The sequence below is a fragment of the Brachyistius frenatus genome, unplaced genomic scaffold, assembly GCF_029030835.1.
Source record: "Brachyistius frenatus isolate BFR_SWC_R1_liver_20210118 unplaced genomic scaffold, ASM2903083v1 Contig_22, whole genome shotgun sequence".
In the NCBI taxonomy this organism is placed as follows: Eukaryota; Metazoa; Chordata; class Actinopteri; family Embiotocidae; genus Brachyistius; species Brachyistius frenatus.
Window position 1 is genome coordinate 2,657,205 of NW_027210621.1, and position 20,471 is coordinate 2,677,675.

General features: G+C 41.7%; 2 protein-coding genes across 6 annotated transcripts; one reads left to right on the forward strand and one right to left on the reverse strand.

The window, feature by feature from the left end:
• Window positions 1–113: 113 nt before the first annotated feature.
• Window positions 114–5,062, forward strand: faf2 (Fas associated factor family member 2). Its single transcript, XM_069696904.1, has 11 exons — window positions 114–216; window positions 1,083–1,151; window positions 1,324–1,458; window positions 1,689–1,765; window positions 1,849–1,987; window positions 2,149–2,234; window positions 2,482–2,573; window positions 3,250–3,427; window positions 3,872–4,043; window positions 4,173–4,316; window positions 4,609–5,062. The coding sequence occupies exons 1-11, from the start codon at window positions 154–156 to the stop codon at window positions 4,789–4,791; spliced, it is 1,338 nt and encodes a 445-aa protein (XP_069553005.1). The 5' UTR covers window positions 114–153; the 3' UTR covers window positions 4,792–5,062.
• Window positions 5,063–6,460: 1,398 nt separating this feature from the next.
• Window positions 6,461–19,198, reverse strand: rnf44 (ring finger protein 44). 5 transcript variants are annotated; one of them, XM_069696907.1, is made up of 12 exons: window positions 18,847–19,198; window positions 15,467–15,656; window positions 14,138–14,360; window positions 13,773–13,940; window positions 13,113–13,286; window positions 12,838–12,999; window positions 11,965–12,080; window positions 11,785–11,872; window positions 10,809–10,930; window positions 10,621–10,720; window positions 9,605–10,531; window positions 6,461–6,886 (listed from the first exon to the last, which is right to left on the reverse strand). In XM_069696907.1, exons 2-11 carry the CDS (start codon window positions 15,568–15,570, stop codon window positions 10,469–10,471), a joined length of 1,320 nt encoding a protein of 439 aa, XP_069553008.1. In that variant the 5' UTR covers window positions 15,571–15,656; window positions 18,847–19,198; the 3' UTR covers window positions 6,461–6,886; window positions 9,605–10,468. The 5 variants fall into 5 exon arrangements, with proteins under 5 accessions (XP_069553008.1, XP_069553009.1, XP_069553007.1 ...); XM_069696908.1 differs by having other exon boundaries at window positions 17,355–19,198; XM_069696906.1 differs by having other exon boundaries at window positions 17,028–19,198.
• Window positions 19,199–20,471: the final 1,273 nt, after the last annotated feature.

Here is a 20,471-nt window from a genome sequence, read left to right on the forward strand (position 1 = left end):
CCTATTGTGGACTGTGACGACCCAGCCAGGTGTGGCGGGGCTCTGACCTCCAGGCCGCCAGGCGGCAGCAGCGCGCACGCGGCCGATGACAGCGCAGCATCAGGAAAAGACAGTTGACGTCGTTACGCCTTGCTGGATGATTGGCGAGGTAAGATGGCGGCGCCAGAGGAGCCAGAGTTATCCCAGGCGCAGACTGAAAAACTCCTTCAGTTTCAGGTAGACAGACGAACTTCCACACTTTCAACACGCGTCCGTTTGAACCCTCGCACGTCGACACTCCGCCGCTGGTCCTGAATCGCTGCGAACGAGGCGGATCCGCGCGTGTTTCGCCGCTTTTTGTTGTTGTTGCACCGTGAAGTCGGACAACGTTTCCCCCACAGACATGACCACCGGCTAGGCTAGCGAGCACGAGCTAAGCTAGCGATCGAGCGAAGCGACTTTAAAGGGTCGTGAGAGGATTTGATCAGCGGGTCGTCCGACCTGTGCTCCTCTCGGACAAACCCCTGGTCCGCCTCTGTCGGCCAGCATCACCGCTGCTGCGTATTTAATGCCTTTTTTTTAATTTATTTATTAATTTTTTTTGGGGGTGGGGGGTGGGAGAGAGAGTCTGCGCTAACTTGGCTAACATCGGGTTTCCACCGACGCTTCAGTCGTGATCAAAGATGTCATTGAAGTTTCTGTTGTTGTGAGCCACTTCCTCAGTGTGTGTCGGGGAGACCGAAGCAGCTGATGCTGCTCCCTCTTCTTCTTTTTTTCAGGGCTCCCTTCATGTTGAACGTCATCCTGCTGCAGGGTTGTTTTTCTGTATAAATCTGTATATAACGATCATATCCAGATTAAATCGCTGCCTCGCTGCGTTTAATGACGATTAATCGGCTTCTTTAATCATCTCGTACTGTTTGACAACTTGAGCCGATGGCGGTTTTGTGTCCATCCCCGATGAGGAACTTGGTCACGATGAGTCCATCCGCCTGGGAAGAAGAAGAAAACAACAACAACAACAACAACAACAAGCTTTTCAGCTTTCATGAGAAACTTGAGATCAAATCAAACAGTCTGATTGTCTTTTCTGTGTCTGACAGGATTTAACTGGTTTGGAATCAATGGACCAATGTCGTCGAACATTAGAGCAACACAACTGGAACATAGAGGTGAAGTCACATCTGGCAGCTGGATTATTTGATTGTAAATATCCATCTCAAGGATCGACTCAAGTATGCCGGGCTTTAACGTGTGTGTGTGTGTGTGTGTGTGTGTGTGTGTGTGTGTGTGTGTGTGTGTGTGTGTGTGTGTGTGTGTGTGTGTGTGTGTGTGTGTTTCCAGGCTGCGGTACAAGACAGACTTAATGAGCAGGAAGGAGTGCCCAGTGTGTTCAACCCTCCTCCATCCAGGCCGCTTCAGGTCAATACAGCCGACCATAGAGTATATAGTTACATCGTCTCCAGGCCACAACCCAGGGTAGGTTTGCAGGCTCTCACGCCCGTCCACCATCATTTACCATCCACAATATGATTCTGGGCTCCTACATGATGCTGTAAAACTGTTGTCAGTAGGAATACTCGTGCTTTTCTCTATTAAACCTCTAAATGGCGTGAATCAGATATTGTTCTTACCGAACGTTGTTGTTTTCTGCTTATTATCTACTTACTGTGTGAATTGTAATAGATTGTATTGATGCTTTGTTTCAGGGATTACTAGGATGGAGTTACTACTTGATAATGCTACCTTTCAGATTTACATATTACACACTTCTGGACATATTCAGGTAATTAAAGTACATTGATTTGAAACTTGTAGTCGCTGCGTGGAATGAGGTAATCGATTGCCGCGCTTGTCTTTCGTTCCAAGGTTTGCCCTGCGGTTCATCAGACCGGATCCTCGCGGTCGTGTGACAGACCCCGTAGGAGACGTCGTGTCTTTCATTCATAGTTTTGAGGAGAAGTACGGTCGGTCACACCCTGTATTTTACCAGGGAACATACAGCCAGGTGAGCTCACAGATACGGAGATTAGAAGCACACATTTGTTTTCTGCTTTAATGTTGAGACGTTCAGCAAAGTAATAATTTTAAGACTGTATGTCCCCCCCTTTTTTTTTTTAAATTTAATTTAATTTCCTTTTATTCATTCTTTTACTGTGGTACATGCAGGCACTGAATGATGCCAAGCGGGAGCTCCGCTACCTATTAGTGTACCTTCACGGAGAGGATCATCAAGACACCGACGAGTTTTGCCGGTACGGTGCTCATTTTTGTGCCTCCATCTCCTGACTGTCACTGTGTTACACACCGCTTGTTGTCTGTGTTGTACAGTCGCTACAGTGGAGGTGCAGTCTGCTTAACTTTTGCCAGGTTTTGAACGCTAACAATATTAATAATAATATTTTTAGTTATAACCAGTGTTTTTTAACTATAGGCACATGAAAAGGAAATTCACCGTTGGATTTTATCTTTTAATTTCATGTTATATTTGTCACTTTCTAGCTCCACGTTATGCACAGAAGAGGTCCTCACCTTTCTGAACACACGAATGCTCTTCTGGGCATGTTCAACCAGCAAGCCTGAGGGTTACAGAGGTATACAAGTGTATTCTGATATTTTACCCACCATTTGTTGTCACTTAGCTGTTAATGTTAATACCTCACTCGCACGTAGACACTTTGGATGTGCATTTTCTGAGTGAAAGCGGTTGGGAGGATTTGAAAGTGAGGAAAGTGCACCTCTTTATCTTCGTCCTGATGAAAGAGCAAAGTAAAGAAGAGATCTGCCTTTATTGTGTGGTCATAAAAAAAAGACACTAAACAGGAATTTATTCGCAGACGATCTTTACGTCACATGAATTGTTTATAGCCAGGGATAACGCTACATTATAAATCATTAAACGAACTGTTGTTTTGTAGATAATTTTGTTCTTATATTTCCAACTTCATGTTCTACATTGAGGCCGTTGCTTCCCCAATACAAGATTAATGGAATTTTGATTGGTTTGTGAAAGCATGAAAAGATACAACGCTGGACCTTATCCTCAGTTAGTAGGATATTGTTTCTATGCCGAGCTTTATGACTGTAATTTTTTTATGCTTTGAGCTTTATTGCCTTCAGCTGGTGGTAGAAGTTTCATAACGTAACATTAAACAGAAACTAGTTGTATGAAATGACCTTTCAAATGAAATGACCCAACATGCAGCAGCACCGTTGAAGCAGTGAGATTTGACAGGATGAATTAATTGTATAATATTTTGGTGTGTTTAGTGTCCCAAGCATTGCGGGAAAACACCTACCCATTCCTGGCCATGATAATGCTGAAGGACCGCAAGATGACAGTGGTGGGCCGGTTGGAGGGTCTCATCCAGCCAGAGGACTTCATCAATCAGCTCACTTTCATCATGGATGCCAACCAAACATATCTGATGTCGGAGCGCCTTGAACGGTACGGGAATCAGTAAATTCACACAAAACCTTCATTCAGCAGGGAGTTAAATGTTAGGATAGTTTTGATTGAAGTGTGACTGTGTGGATTTGGTGATAAAGCACTGCAGTTCACTTTAAATCTCATGGTTACAGATCAAAACGTGTTCAGCGGGGTAACAACACCCTTCAATTCCGTTAGAAGAGGGTTACGCTGCCTTTAAATGGATCTTGTAAACTTGGGGTCATAACATGGGAAGTCTCGTGCGCAGTCGGTCAAATCATGAGAACACTACTGCAACACGGATGGTGTGGAGAAGTCACAGAGGCTAACAATTTAGCAAGCCAACAACATCCAACGAAAAATAAACTTCCATAGCCTCCGCCAAACATCAACAAACATGTCACAGCTCTGTTAACGAATCAATTATTAGCGTGAAGGTAAAGACTCAAGTTTTTGTTTCAGCGAGGAGAGGAACCAGACCCAAGTGTTACGGCAGCAGCAGGACGAGGCCTATCTGGTCTCCCTCCGAGCCGACCAGGAGAAGGACCGAAAGAAAAGAGAGGAGCAGGAGCAGCTGAGGCAAGAGGAGGAGAAGGTCCGACAGAGTGCTCTCGCTGAGGAGCGGAAACGACGAGTGAGGCTCATTTTCCATTTTTGTTGTTAATACTACACACGGAGACCTTAGAAAATGAGATGGTCATCTCTTACACATCTAAAATTCTTGGATTTTGATTCTTGGTGTCACTTTTTATTGTGAATCCAGACGCTTGAAGAGGAGAAGGAGAGGAAGTCCGAATGTCTTCCGCCGGAGCCGCCTGCAGATGATCCAGAAAGTGTAAAAATAGTGTTTAAGCTGCCCAACGACACACGAGTAGAGAGACGATTCCTGTTTGGTCAATCTCTGACGGTGAGTAGCGCTGTTATCCACACCCTGTTTACACACCCAGCTCAGCCCCCTTCAGTCACCTGCTGATTTTTGTAGGTTTAACAATGATAGCTGACTCTGTCATACATTTCAATCCATCTGTAACAAATCAAGAGTTTCCTACAGCCACTATCACATTTTCATTCCACTCGAGCACTAAGTCCCAGTAATTAATGTCAACGACATGTTGTATATTCATCGAAGACAGACTTGGTCTGCAAACACTGCTCCATTTAATGATTTTCCCGTTCACTCAGATATTTTCCTTCCACAGGTAATATACGACTTCCTTTTCTCTTTGAAAGAAAGTCCAGAGAAGTTTCAGATAATTACAAACTTCCCTCGCCGAGTTTTGCCCTGCCTTCCGACTGAAGAGCAGCCCAACCCTCCCACACTGAAAGAGGCGGGACTCAGCCGCTCCGAGGTCCTTTTTGTTCAGGACCTTACGGACGATTAATAGATGACATACCTCTTCTACGTGTGGAAACACATTTTCCTCCGACGCCCACCCACCCACCCACCTCCCCTTTATTATTTTTCTTTTTCTTATTTCGTCAAATGGCCATTATGCATAAGGGATCATTGAGATAAAATCCTGACCTGGAAAAATGAAAGCACCCTGCATCCAGTCCTTGTTTGGTTGTGTTTACAGGGTTCCCATTAGCCTGGAAAGTCTTGAATTTTATCCAATAAATATTTCTTGGAGTCCTTCTTTGAACTCATCTTTATATCTGTGTGGACAACGTTTGTTTTCCATCATCTGTACTAAGCTACCAGTCAACTCTTGTCCTCCCTCACCAGTAACTGTTGCAGCGACGGATTAATCACCTACTGAAATGTACTGAAACAGTAGCATAGCTTTCTGCTAAACCAGAACCATGTCCCAAAGTAGCTTATGTCTGGGCAACTGAGGAAGACAGGTTGTATTAATACCCACTGATCCACAGGATGCAGCACGGAAAAGTAAGGATTCCTCTGATGGTGTTCATGCCTCGGCTATTTTCTTTCCTGTCAAACACTTGATATTTGATCCCTTTGTCCTAATTCACCACCTTTTTTTTGCCTCGAGTTTACACTTGCTTCCTCCACGGCGATTGACGAGCACAACATAACTGGCTGGGTTCAGCGTTGCTGTGGTTGTTAATCCATGCGCGGTGGACCGCAAATGTACTACAGGAAGTAGGTTGGCGGATTTGGATACAAAGGAAATAATGGGAACCCTGTTTTAAATGAGCCATGACCTGTACATAAGTTAGATATTTAAAAATCCCCAAATTTACCTGAACTTACTTTTTGTTTTTGACTCATCTGTGTCATAAAATGACCAAATGCAGGTTGGTTACTATGTAAAGCAGACTGCTTCCAAGCTCATGAAGTTCAGAACTCTGATATTTAACAAGAGGCCACAGCTTTTCCATGTGGCTTTATCTAGCATAGTACGAAGTCTGCCCATAGTGTGCCTGTGGTTACTCATAGATGCCTGTTTTTGCCTGTAACATCTAAATGGGCTCATGTAAAGATGTAATTTTCCAACTATAAATTAAAAACATTTTAAAAACGTGGGTTTATTGAGAGTGTACGACACTTGCATGTGGTGATGAGATGCGCTGGATAAGCTGCTTGCTTTTTTTTTTTTTTTTTTTTTTTCCAGGGCCAGGATTTGTTGAGTGAGAAAACACTGAGGGGAGAGCCATTTAGATGAGTGGGATATTTTGGGAAGTAGTTAAAAGGTTTTGGTGTGCAGGATTTGGGATGCCCTATTTGCAGACATGGAATATAATTATGTGTAAATTCACTTTAATCTAAGAATGGTTGTTTTCATTACCTTTGAATGAATTGTTCATGTCTACATTGGCTCCTCTCCCACGTGCCATGTTGCGCCAATATATTCCTACAGTAGCCCAAAAGGGACAAACTCTCTTGATGCGTTTCCCCACCCGTTGTTGATCGTCCTACATACTTAGAAGTGGTACTCAGTTAGTTGCAATATGCAACACCACCACTAGATGCCACTAAATCCTACACTGCTCCTTTAACTTTTCACTGAGATGATGTTTAAACTACAGTGGCTCCTAATTAGTCTGCATTATGTCCTTTCCATAGCAACTCCAGTGAGACAAGTGTGATATTGGTATACATCATACATTTATTAGTGAACAACCCTCTCAAATCAGCCACAACAATTAAAAAAAAATATGATTGCACTACTTGGTAAAGCATAACTAGCAACTTTCATTTAAAAAAAGTACAAATCTTAAAAATTTCAAACAGTATACAGATGTATATATAATACACTAACTAGTTATGTTAAATGCTACAAACAATATGATTCCAATGGAATGAAAAATTATAACATTAAGAACCATTTCCTATATATAATATATATTAGTTGTTTTCTCCCCCACCCCTCCCCACCTCCCCCCAATACAAACATGGAAAAAAATGAGGTAACTGTAAATGTGCAAGTACCAAAGCAAAATATCTGCCTAACACAGAACACATGCCCCTGGCTCTGTTGGTGGGTGGGTAGTCCGGTGTTCAGGCAAGGACCCCTAGAGGCCAAGGAGAATAAGAACAGTAAACCACTATCCCACCACAGCAAAAAAATCATTGGTAAACAATAAATGGCATCTACGGAGCAATCAATCACAAATCCTAAATAAATTTTAGCTGCTTATTGGAACACGTTTTTGCACCACACAAGCTGTGAGATTATTCGATAACTCTTAACAGAAAGACTACAAGACTCTATTCTCAGTTGGTGTTAAAAGTTACCTCATTACCTAGGCCTTAATGGGAGGTTCTCTTTTTATTGAGTAGGGTAGCTGTATATTGTCAATTAAATATTTACTCCAAAAAAGAATAGTGCTAACATTAACATGAATTAAGGTATCTATATGTGAACAATACATTTTAAGATATTGATACACTGAGCGCAAGAGCCTGATAGGCAGGTACAGTACTACACTGAAATAAGTATGACAACACTTTATTCTTTTTTTTAATCCCTTAAACTATATTGATTTTCACTGACATTGTTTCGGGGTATTGGTAATAACATGCTTTAAGAATACATGGGATCCATGACAAACTATTGCATTCACGCAAGTGAGTTTTCATACCTAAAAGCAGAACATCTAGCACCTTTTCACTATGGCTTTTGATAAACTACAGTAGTTTCAGAGCATGTAATTTTCAGTCGTTAGGGCAATAAACAGTAACACAATGTATGTAAGAATTTCTGGATTCAAGACCAGTTTTTTTTTTTTTTTTTTTTTTCCTTCTATAAAATGAAGTTAGCGCAATAAAATCTTGTAGTCATTCAGTTCTATTACAAATGTGTGCAGTACAATGCATGGCAGTTATCAGCTGAGCGTTAAGATCCAAACCCCCAGAACCCAAAGCCAACTAGAGCTAAAAATCAGTTGGGATCTGGTTGACAAGCATGCATATTGTGCACCATTAAATAGGTCCCCACCAGATTTTTGAGATATCCTCCACTATAACACACTTGGTTTTTTTTTGTTTTTTTTAAAGTCATGCAAACGCCTCTGAAGTAGATTTGGGAGTGAATTAGGTAGGATAGTGTGCACCGCGGCACATTTAGAAATGGGATCACAACCGCTATGTCTGAACATATGGTTTGAGTACAAGAACAAAAGTCAAACAGGTTTGAATAATACACTTGTAATGAGTTGCAGTGTACATTGCCTCTTCTCAGTGAATATTATTAACATATTTACTGATCTTTTTTTCTTGCATGCCTGTCTTTAAATGATGTAATATCTACTATTTCAGACAAAACAGAATATTATAATTGATTACATTAAATTATTTATGGTCTGAGGAAAACGACCAAACTAAATTCAGATATACCCTTTTCATGGCATCCTTTCCATTTGAAATGGACTGTTCTCCTTTATTTTTATATACTGAGAGGCCCTGAGTGATTTTTTTTTTTTTTTTTTTTTAAACTTACAATATATGCCAGCGAATAGATATGTACACATAGGTTAATTCTCAAAGCTGTGGGTTGAACTCATTAAATGGCTTTTTTTTTTTTTCTCTTGAAGGTGGCACACGTCAAAGACTCACATTCACTTAAGAAATAAAAGTAAAGAAAAAGGCGAGATCCCTTTACACGTAAAAGCAAAGGTTACAACTGCCTGTTAGTGCTTACTGGGGCAGTTAAGAATGAACCCAAAGCAAAAAAAAAAAAAAGTTCATTTTGTTGCTCTTTTCCCTGCCACCCCCAAATATATCCTGTTTTTTTTTCTATTTAGTGTTAAAACAAGCAGGGGACTAGAAGTCTAAGTGTTTCTACACTACTCGACACTCCAGCTCTGTCGTTTTGAAGCCTGTTCTAATCAACTGTGGAAATTCAGACAGCTGGCGTGTCACCAGTGACTTCTACGAGGGGTTTCAACATTCTTCTGTCTTCAAACGTTTATCTAAAAGCATTCACACTGAAGCTGTACATACAGTTGCTCTTTTAAAACACCATCACCGTGGCCTAAAACAATGACCCGACCAAGTTACCAGATTATAACACATACCTTACACAAACATCGTTAGTGCTCCGACTGTTTCCTTCAATGTATTTTCTCTAGAAGATAAAACCAATAAATAACCCTTTTTTTTTTTCTTTTTCTTTTTTTCAAACTAAAAGAGAAACGGCATACTTTAAAAACAAGTGGAATAAATGACAAAGTATTTTCAGGATTAGTAATAGGTTTGTGCTTGTCAAGGTCATAAAAAGGCAGATCTGAAATCTTCAACAGTAGGCTATATCTGTATATTGGATTTGGCTCACAAACAAAGAAAGGAAAAGCCCAGTCTTCCTGAAAGGGGAAGAAAATGTTCATTTAAAACTCGCCACTCACTGCACATATTGCTTTCTGCACAGGCCCCCAGAGCTCCATGGCATCAGCACAGCCTTCAGACGAGGACTCCCCATACTCAAACACAGTCAGGGTGGAACCACATGCTAGTCTTCCCTCATCCGAGTAAGCAAGCAGTTCTTTTAGTTTGCTTCTTTGTCTCTTCTTTTTCTTAAAATTTTATAATTTTGGTGGCAATGCTTGATTAAAATATTGCTAGTCTGAATCAACAGTTCATGCAAATCCTAGCATGCTGCCCTGTATCCAGTGGTTACACAATGCATTGGCTCTGTGAACAGGACAAACACACGCGCACACGCACACACGCGCGCACACACACACACACACACACACACACACACACGCACACACACACACACGCGCACTTGCCAGAGGAACAATGCTGACGTGGAGGGTGGATGTAGCACTTGTGCAGTTATGCCAGATGACCTCAAAAAGACGCAGTCCATTAATCCATGACTGCTTTTCGTACAGATCTGTGTTCCAGAGTGGATTAGCAGGAGCAGAGGATACCCCGCCGTTGCATGTCCCGTCACTTGCAGTCCTTAACCTCAGGCTTAACAGAATCTGCATTTAACCACAGCAAGTCACACTTTCACAATAGCATTGGCAAAGTGTAAAACAAATAAGGGGTAAAACTGTTAAAAAGGATCAATACATTATTGCAGAACATACATTATTAACAAGTCACTTTGCCCAACACCTACACAAACATGCATCTATGATGGTTAGGCGTCGCCTCCAAACACAGACACCCATGTTGAAGTACTCCTATTATTTTTCTGCTAATTGCACAAGGTGTCCAGCCTATCATCCTCCAGGCTCCCGACTCAGCTCTTCCAATGCAGGACTCCCAACTTGTCATGAACACCACAACCAAATCCACTAAATCAAAATGAAACCCTGTAAACAAAAGCAGCAAATAATGCATTGTAGGGAAAAATCTTTGGAATCTGCAACAAGGGGGCAGAGAAAGAACTGGCTGGCGATCCCAGAACTCTGGCTATAGGCTGCAGTAGGCAGTGGGTTTCATGAGACTCGGACAATGAAGCACAGCAGAGGTACAACAGGCTCCAGAAACAATCCTGGATTGCTTATTATTTAGGGGCAGGAGTGGTGGGTCGGTAAGCTATATTTACTGGAGGACGCGGGTTAGGTGGCAGGTGTCCCCAGCTTTGGGACAGACTCTGGTGTGTGTGCAGCTTTCCAGTTCAGCACTCAAAGAGACAGTTCTCACTCCACCTCCCGGTGTACGTCCGAGGCGTCGGCTCGGCAGATAGGACAAGTGCGATTGGTCTGCAAGTCAACAACACTGAGTGTAAAAACACAAACCACCAGACGTGATAGTATTCATAAGGAATAACGCAGAAGTGACATCAACTTACCTTCAACCATTTATCCACACATTTAGCGTGGAATTCGTGGTTACAAGGTAATACCCGAAGTAGCTGCCTACACTCAAAGTCACTAAAGCACACAACACACCTGAGGGGAAGAGAGGGACAATTACCAGGATGTAGATTGAGTACACTGTTGGAATTTAAGTTTGATCGAGCACGAGTAGTCGACTTACAGCGTTTGTTCAGATAGATGACTCTCTGAGTTGAACCTGTAGGACGGAAGTTGCTCTATATCTGCTTTTGTGAGACCACGTGGTTTCGCCTCACCCAACCTCTCCGCCAGATTCAGTAATGCCTGGAAAGAGAGCGAGAGCCGAGATGATGTTGATGTTTTGGGTCTGTCCAGACAGCTAACCTTTCAACCTTTAATGAGTAAAAAAGGGAAAGATATTTGGTGCTATTTTTTTTTGGCTTTCGATTTTCTGACCTCGCATAAAAATGAGAACCATACAGTAAATATGTAAATATAATCTAGAGACTTTTACATGAAAGCCAGACTTCATGTGCAGTGAGCCATGTGGTACTTCTTGTACTGTTCACTGCTCTAACTGTTAAACAGAGCCCCTTTTCCACGGCTTGCTTTAGGTACCAGGTACTTTTCGGATTCTGTCGTCCACAGCAGATAGGAGCCCCTCCGCGAAACTACCGTGACGTCATCTTCAACACCACACAGACACTAACTGAATCCTTTTGTGGCCAAACAGACATCTACTGAATCAACTAGAACGTGGCTTTGTTTGTTCCATTAATCGAATAGTTCAGTGATTATAAAGAATTACAGTTCACTTGTTAATAATGGGAGGGTTTGTGCAGGACGTCCCGTGTCTCACATGCTGGGATTCAGTGATTCAGTGATTGTGATGATCGTCTGTGACTGTCCACAACTTTTGCTTGATGGAAAACCCCAAAAAGTAAGTCGAGTTAAGCTAAGCCAGTACCAGCAGTGGAAAGGGGGGGCTTATATTTCAAACCAAGACCAGCCATTAGAGCCTTTACATAATGTTGTTTGTCATTTGTAGTCACTCACAATGGATTTTAACCCCAAACTGGGGATTGACTTCTTTTCAACAACAGCTCCAATTGTTTGGTATGTACTATATATTCAAGGTGTGGGGGAAAAAAGTTTACATTTGTAATTTGTTCACTGACTTCATAGTTCTCCATCTCCACATCGTCCACATCCAGGTCTAGGCCGATGGCTGGGCCCACTGCTGTTGGAGGCACAGGAAGCATTGACCTGAGCACAGAGAGACAGAGAGAGAGTCAGTCCAACAAATAACCACATGATTAAGACTGCTATACTGCTGTGTTTTTACTGCAGGTACTCACAGGAAGTAAGGAAGGAAGCCTGGGTAGTAAGATGGAGGGGGAGGTGGAGGGGGGAGAGGCTGCTGCAACCGGTATCTCTGTCCGCTTACTCGTCGGGGCAGCATGTGGGGATATGGCTGTAGGAAAGAAAAACAAAACACACATAGATTAGTCCATTAGGTGAAACTGAATCTGTGATCCACCACTGCACTGTGTAATGACAGCAAGTTAGGAAATACAGCAGTGTAATGTACTGAGTAATGTAGCTGATTACTGCTACAGTTCAGCAGTGTAATGTTACTAAGAAGGAAGAAATAGTTTGCAGGTAATCGACCTAAAACTGGTTGATGCTTCTGATTCTTTTCATTTTTAAATGTAACGAAACAATAAAAGTAACAGTATCTTTGACCATCTCATGTCCAGCTCTGCAGTTTAAAAACTGTCACTCAAGACTGTTACACTTTGTTAATACCCACAAAACAGGAGTGTAATCAAGTGTTTTTAGCAAGCAGTTTTTAGCTTGCCAGGTGGTGTGACATTCTTTGAAGAAATGTACGGATGTGTTTGGCTGTTAAACATCAGAATCTGTTTTGTTCCTCCATTTTTCCTTCTTGTACTCTAAATGCCAGTTTTCTTTCAGAATAAATCACTTTTTTTTTATTTTTTTTTATTGTTCCAATAAATGTCAAAACAGGAAAAGCACAAGTCAAATAATCTCGTTACTGAGCTATTCAAGCAATTACTGCAATACAAGGCAGCTTGTTGTTCAGCTGCACTGAATGGGTGTGAAGCAGGTCACGCTAAAAAAAACAACAACAACAACAACCACGTTTAAGTGCACTGTGAATTTCCCAGGAAAATAAAGAGGTGAAAATGTCTGACAGGCTATCGTACCACTCCGAAAGGAAGCTCCTGATGCAGAGGCTCTTGAGGAAGATACTGTAGGGGCAGAGAAGGAGGCAGCGCTGGTGGGTGATGAGAGGGAGGGTAGGAGAAGGTCCCTAATGGGTGCTGGTCCCCTCTTAGGTCAACTTCATTGTCTACCCTCTGTAGAGGCTGAGAGGAGGGAGAAAAGGCTGCTGTCAGACTCGACATAAACGAACCAATCAGACAGTCTTACGTCTTCTGTGTTTCCATTAATAAACGTGTGTATATGATGGACTACTCACCATGCGTGGGTGCTGAGGCTGTAAAGGGACAAACTGGCTCAAAGGAGTAAGGTGCGGCGGCTGGTGGGGGGGTACAGATGGGGTTGGGTGCAATACAAAATGTTCGCTGGAGATCAGGGGTGGAAAGGCTTGATAAGACACCGGTATATGCTGCATGGTACATGCTTGTATGAGCTGCGGAGAGAAAAATAACACAGGAACAGACATACGTTTAAGTTCATTTGGAAACAAACTCAACACTCTGAAGAAACCTCCACCTAACCAAAGCAAATTTGCTCCATATAGTCACGTTGAGGCATCTATAATGAAAGCATGTTGTAAGCATGTAGTGAATAGAAGCAATGCATTGAATAAAACCACACCACTGACAGTACTGCCACAACACCAGTCTGATTAACAGAATCATTTATCCAGAAACACAAAATATTACTGAAGTGTGTGTATTTCTACAGAAAACAAGCTGAATGTACAAAAAAAAAATTAAAAAAAAAAATCGGACTTTGACGTGCTTTACGGTTTCTAATTACTCTGCTAACATGAAGACTAAACTACAAATCCAAGCAGCTTGTGTGTTAGTCATGAACAGTGACAGATTGCATGGCTGGTATGGTGTGCTACATGGATGCCACTGACATTCGGGCTCTTCCTTTTCAAACTCACAGGAGGAGGAAGGCAGCAGAGCAGAGAGAGCTGTCCGCTGAACATTACCGAGCATGCTGGGAGCTGCTGAGTGTTGCACCCTGGGAGGGGCTGCCCGGTGTGGATGGGAAATCCGTGGGTCGTCACCGTCGTAACAGTGTATGATATCGGAACTGATCCCTGGTGCATCTTTCGAGAAAAGAAGTGGGGGAGATAAGGTAATTCCACAACCTGCCTGAAACCGAAGCCTGTCTGCTAAAGAGAACTCGTCACACAACACGCTGCGTCATATTAAAGTCATAAATACAGAGGAATGAATCTGGTCAGGCAAATCATTCATACTCAGTGAGCGTAATAAAGCCTTTACCCACGTGGTGCTGTGTTACCTGGTCATGTAGATCCACCATGATGGGGTTCTGCTGGGGCAGGTGAGCAGCAGGGTGAAGCATGCGTGGTGGTGTGCTGGTGTGGCTGTACTGTCTGGACTCATCTAAAGGAACCTGTTGGTGATGTTGGGAGAAAAGCAGATGATGGAAGTTCTCATCCTGGACTGGGGAAGTGTGCAGCACAGGTCTGTCTCGTCTCCCCCACTGGCGTCTCACTGGTGGGCTAAAAAAAAGAAGAAAAAAGAGCCATAGATTGTTTAATATATTATCCATAAAACTCTCATCAGGTAAAGGGACTGCATGTTATTTCCTTAAAATGAGTTATTGATGGCATTAGTCTAGGTGCACAGATGCTTTTGCACAAGGTCCTTAATCATAGAGCAAATTATTTTTAACTTAAATAAATCAATATAATTTTTTTCAGTATTCATAAAACAGGTTTCATTTGGTATGTTTCTATTATTCTAACAAAATAAGAGCCATGTCATGATTGCTAAAGTAATAATTACGCATGTTGACTGGCACAGAGATGTTTTTTTCCTCAGTACTGTTTTCACTTTTTTACATTCTAGACAAAGAAAGGTGGATGCTGCTTTTGTAAGCCTGAAGGTGAAACAATGAGTCACACACAAAGCTGACATTTGATGGCTTGATCTGTCACGATCATGAAAGTTTAGTTGACCATTACTTGTCATTCAAATATTTGTTATTTCCGATTTAAATGCATTTTTCTGTTCATTTTATGCCACAATAATAGTATAAGCATTATCATTTTTTCATAACACACTCAATGAAGAAGAAGGGACATTTATTTGCATTGAACATACACAAATTCAAATTCTGTTTGCCATTTAGGCTTTGTGAATGCAAATTTCACAGGGCAGATATGATATGGATAACAACTTAAACATACAAAGAAATAACTGCCAATGCCAGGTACCAAAAATCTAAATAAACACTTTGGTGTCACTCATTTTCCACGTATGTGCCATGAAACCACAGCAGAGGAAGGGAGCACAATGAGATCATTACAAAGCGCCAGTCAATCTCAAACGGGGTAAAACAAGATAGAAATGGAGATAGTAATGTTACATTACATCAAGCTGAACAGATGAATGAAAATATTTTTTAACGATTATGCAAAATACCTGCGGTCAGTTAAAATAATTGCAATCGGGCGATTATGCAATAATTGTGACAGCTCTATTGGAAGCTGTTGAAAGAATCCCAATGTTAATTTCAACACTCTGAGGTTGTACAACAAATTACTTCAAAGTCATCTTTGAAACGTATAAAACGTGTGAAGGGAAGACAGGGCAGGGATCTTACCTTCTCCTGAGGTGCACTGGGGCGTTGCAGGGCTCTCCAAGGAACCTCGGGTTTAAGGGGGCTGTTGGTGGCAGCCTATTTACTGCTATTTCCCATGGTCGCATTGGTGACGTCGTGCAGACGAGTCACACTCTGGGAAAGGAAACTTAACAGTGGAGGCACTTGTATGCTGCCTCTGATTGTCTTAACCCTGCAAAAACACACCAAATGACAAAAATCCTGCTTGTTATGCCTGACCTGATTGAAGCTTTTGTCTGTCAACAACCAAATAAATGTGGGTTGAAATAGTAAATTGTTAATTAGTCAATCAAATAGTAAATTATAGATCATTTATCTGGATCCTATGTTTGTCACAAAAAAAACCCTAATGGGCAGGTTAAATCTGAGGTGAGATAAGTTTATTTTAACTGCCCTGTATATCCCCCAGAATTGGGACTACAAGGATTAGACATACGTGACTTGAGAAAATGTCTGCAACTTCATATTTTACAAAGTGCAGTTGTCCTTTGCTCCCGGAATTGTATATTTTACTGTTATGTTTGTTTCACAGACGTTATTCACACTATTTGAGATTAATCCCTGTACTTTAACAGCTTCTGACTGATGTCTACATTGTCAACACATTAACATAAAGTCAGACTGCAAGACCAGTAAACCCTTAATTCTAGATAACTTTGGCAGAAAAAAAAGAAATGACTGCCTAAATATACTCCAAGTCATCTGGTGGTATCTCTGGATACTATTTATTTCTACTTTACAATTCTTCTCAGGTGACTGCTGAGTGTTTCACTAAATGCTTCGTTTCAATTATCGCTTTATTAATAAATACACTACAAAAAGTTAATACCATTTTTTTTTTAATCACCAACAAGAAAAGAACAGTATGTTGTTTCCTCGAGGTGCCAAATTGGACGAATCAAGAGCTAAAAAAAACCCCCAAAAAACAAACATTTTTTGACATATCTCACTTCAGTTATATTTTCAATTTGACGGTGCTGCAACAATTTCACTCTTACACGTGTTAAGTTTAACCAAAATGGTGAGTTATTGTTGACTGGTCTAAAGCAGAATTAATAGGGGTCGCTGTAGCCCGCCTGAACAAAAACATGGACAGCCATGTGCTCATGAGACAAAGCAACAACAAAAGATGTGGTAGGTAAGCGGGACTGCTCGCTGTCGTACGGTTTAGGAGGCCGCTGCAGCATTACACCAAATCTTTAAGGTATCCTGCAAAGCCGTCGGTGCGAAAACGAGGTACATGATCGTTGTGGCGGCCGCTGGTTCCTCAAAACAACAACAACAACAACAACAAACCAGGACAAATCAGTTGTCCCCTGCTGAAGGAGAGCAGCTAACTTTAGCCACGCCAGGCTAACGCTTTGTCCAACGTAGCGGGACTCGCCAGCCGCAGATAAGACGACTGTTTATGTACAGCCAGCGTGCTAACAAGGACGTACACCGGCCACCGCTGCACACGTCCAACATGGACCACGTTACACCGAGACAGACAAGAGCACGTGGACGGACAACGAGTTGGACAACAACACGGCTCACGTCTTACTTTCTTTGCTAGCTCGATGAGGAGGGGAGACGGCAGGTGCTTCAGCCCCCCAAACGACGCGTCCCATCAAGTTCTCCTTGCGTGTAACCGCCTCTAACCGACCACCATCCCCCCCCGACTGAAAACGTCGTTAACGGACTACCGGTCGACTGGGTTTAGGTTGTTTTTTGACAACGTCCCCGACGGAGCTGGTATTAGCTCGCTAACGTTAGCCAGCTAACACAACACGCTCTCAGCTGCTGCACGGGGGGGGACGGGACGGGACGGGGGACGGGACGCTTTCTCCAGAAACAGCGAGATGGCCTGTCCGTGAGGGGCAGCGTTTACCTGAGCAGGTGATGCCGTGACGCGCAGTGAGGAGAAGATGACGTGAGCTGCTACCCGGCGACAGGAAAACATTCCTTGGCGCGTGTGTGTTCCTTGAAATGTATTGTTACGGCGAAGCCACGCCCCCCCGGGCGGAGCGGCCAATCAGCGCGCAGCGAACACAGACGGCAGACGTCCAGACAGCGTTGGCGACAATGTATCAAAACAAGCAGATCCGCTCGTTCTCTGAAACTTAACACCGAAACTCCCCTGAGGTCACGGGGTCACCCAGCAGTGTTGGTGTATTTATATAGGGACTGTAACTGAGTGCAGTTTCAAGGTACTGCACTACCTTTCTGAGGGAAATGTGGCACTTTTTTATTTTTTTATTTATTTTTTTACTACATTGCATTAATCTGAGATCGAGTTGATGCTCAAGTAAACATTTTATATAGCTAAAGCGAAAAATGTTAAGAGATTCAATTTGCCAGCATATTATAAAGCAATGACGAATTGTAGCTCCATCTCCACATGTATCCATTAAACTACTAGTTATACATGAGTGCATGAGTAATAATAATCCAGTATCACTGACAGAGACTATTCTAGATAACCAGTGCGTTTCCTTTACAGAATTTAAGTGTAGTGTAAAAAATGTGGTTCCCAAAACTTGTTTACTTCTAATTATTCCACTACTGACAGTTCTGTATGTACAAGATAATAATTTTTTTACAGGACAAAGTTGTTCCACATGAAGATCCTTGTCTGACATGAAAGACATGGTGATTTCCTAACTAATGCACCTCCCTACAAAACCAAAACCATGAGCAAACAATGTCAATCAGAATTGCATTTTTATTCATTAGATTCAGTCTTCTAAAAACATACACTGAATAATTGTATCACGTTAACACACTCTTAATGAGGTCTATAACTCTTAATATTGCTTACAGTCTGCTCTGACTCTCATTGGAGGCCACAGTGTCCTACTGTAGACTACACAGCCGGTTATGTAATATTGCACTTGCATGATCAAGTCAGAAACACCATCCATCAGCTATTATGAGACATTTCGCGGGTATGGTTTTGTAGGCCAGTGAAGCAGCTGCAAAGGGATTTTTTTTTTTGGTGTGTGTGACGCTACACTTGTAGATTATCAAGCTTTATTAGGCCTTATAGGCTACATTATCAGGCCCAATTTGTCCAGCAAGAGTTCACAAATAATATCGTGTGTTTTGAATACTTCACTGCAAAGTATCGGAGCATATCTGGCCTTTAGAATGCAACCAAAGTGTGCACCTAATGACGAGCTGACTACGGAGAGGAGCGGCAACATAGACGAAATGTAAACATTACAACATCGCACTCGGTAGCAGCAAAACAAGGAGGGGCTGGAGGTTGAGCAGGATGACAGCCCTTAATAAGCCGCTTTACCATCTCCCGTAAAAACGCCTCGTTTAGCTTTAAAATCCAACCGAGACATAGCAAACAACAAGAGAAGGAGCGTAGTTACCTGATTGTTAGTAAGCAACCATCTGATCACTGATATTTCCCTTGTAATGTTCACATCTCGTTAGGCTAAGTGCGGCATCCTATGGTCAGCTGTTCCCGTGTGGAACATTCCGTGGGTTTCACCACTGCTGTCAAAAAGGTGCTAAACATTAAAGTCCCACATTATCAGCACATTCTCTTTATATGTTGTGCCGCTTGATGGCTTCGCAACCCCTCAGATTAATTCCGTTTAAACCAGGTTAAAGGTTTGGAAGCGGCAACCCGGCCCCGCGAATGTTTTGGGTTTCTGCAGTTCCCTGTTACACCCCCATTTCTGCGTATTTCAAGCTCGGAGAGCACACGCCGTGCAGCCATTTTTTTTTTTTTTTTTTTACCGTAATGGACAGAGAAAAGTGTGTCGGTCTGACTGGAAAGTTCAACGTTCGCTCACCAAAGGCGTTCGTTCATATTCTGGGGTTTTACGGGGAAAGACATCCTCATCTACAGCGGGAAAAGGACTCACACAACTTCATTGGAGGCTACTAGTTGTGTAAAATAGCTGTATTTAGATTATTACATAATGCACCACCAGCAACGTTTTCTTGTCTAAAGTAGGAAAAAAATTGGCACATTGTTATAGCCTATAAAACATTATGTGTTTATTATTACATGTAGCAAAACACAAATAGTAGTATGATGCTGGAGCTGCACACCGACTTTACTGGGAAGTTTACCCACAATGAGTCATATTTTGTTGATCATATCACGTATAAAATACATCTGCAAAGTGACCATTAAATATAGCTTTTGGATTAGTGGGATCAAAAGTACAATATTTCCCTCACAGTCATAAAGGAGTAGAATTATGTAAGTAGCAGGAAGTAAAATGCAGGCTATTTATTACCTTATTTATATAGGGTAAATATAACAAGTAAGAAGTCTACAGAACATGTATGTTAAACTGCAGATTATTTTTAGATAGCAATCTATTATTTACTTTTTTTTTGTACACAGTAAGTTCCACACTAGGAAGAGTTCAAATATTTAGCACTATTAAGGAAATTATTTGGATTTGGTGTATTTCTCTTCTTTTTACTTTACTGTGATCTAATTTATTGACAAATAGACACACGATATAATTTATTTTGGTCTATCTCATTGAACCAATGTTAAATATTAATGCAGGGGAACAGACTTTCAGTTTTTTTTACATTTCTGTGAACAGTGACTTGAGGCACAATTAGAAAGACAAAAGTTGTCAAGTGAACACTTATATTGTTTTTTCCACAACAAGCCATGATGCAGAAAATAATGATAACGAGTGAAAAGAAATAAAAGAAGAGAAAAGATTTACAGGCAAAAACGTTGGGAAAATACACAAACCCCACCATAACCTTCAAAAAGTTGTGGTTTGCTAGATTTTAAACAATACTGACACAGTACAACACCTTTGTGAAACTATCCAACATTGTGATGCATGGGCGCAAAGTAACTGTTATTATTTATTGCATTTTAATGAATTCTTCTATCTTTCCCATCACATAATCATGAGCTAATGTGCACTATTTATCTTGTCAGGATGTTTAATCTCATCTACGTGGAAACACAAAACCTAGATTGACCGTAAAATCATTTAGTCATCCAAAT

Excerpts from the sequence above, each read along its gene's own strand:
- faf2 (XM_069696904.1), top strand. The coding sequence starts at position 154 with ATGGCGGCGCCAGAGGAGCCAGAGTTATCCCAGGCGCAGACTGAAAAA. Across the intron at positions 1,152-1,323 it reads AACACAACTGGAACATAGAG|GCTGCGGTACAAGACAGACT; the intron begins GTGAAGTCACAT and ends GTGTGTTTCCAG. Across the intron at positions 1,766-1,848 it reads ACACTTCTGGACATATTCAG|GTTTGCCCTGCGGTTCATCA; the intron begins GTAATTAAAGTA and ends TTTCGTTCCAAG.
- rnf44 (XM_069696907.1), bottom strand. The coding sequence starts at position 15,570 with ATGCGACCATGGGAAATAGCAGTAAATAGGCTGCCACCAACAGCCCCC. Across the intron at positions 13,941-14,137 it reads TGGTGGATCTACATGACCAG|ATGCACCAGGGATCAGTTCC; the intron begins GTAACACAGCAC and ends TTTTCTCGAAAG. Across the intron at positions 10,721-10,808 it reads CATCTATCTGAACAAACGCT|GTGTGTTGTGTGCTTTAGTG; the intron begins GTAAGTCGACTA and ends TCTTCCCCTCAG.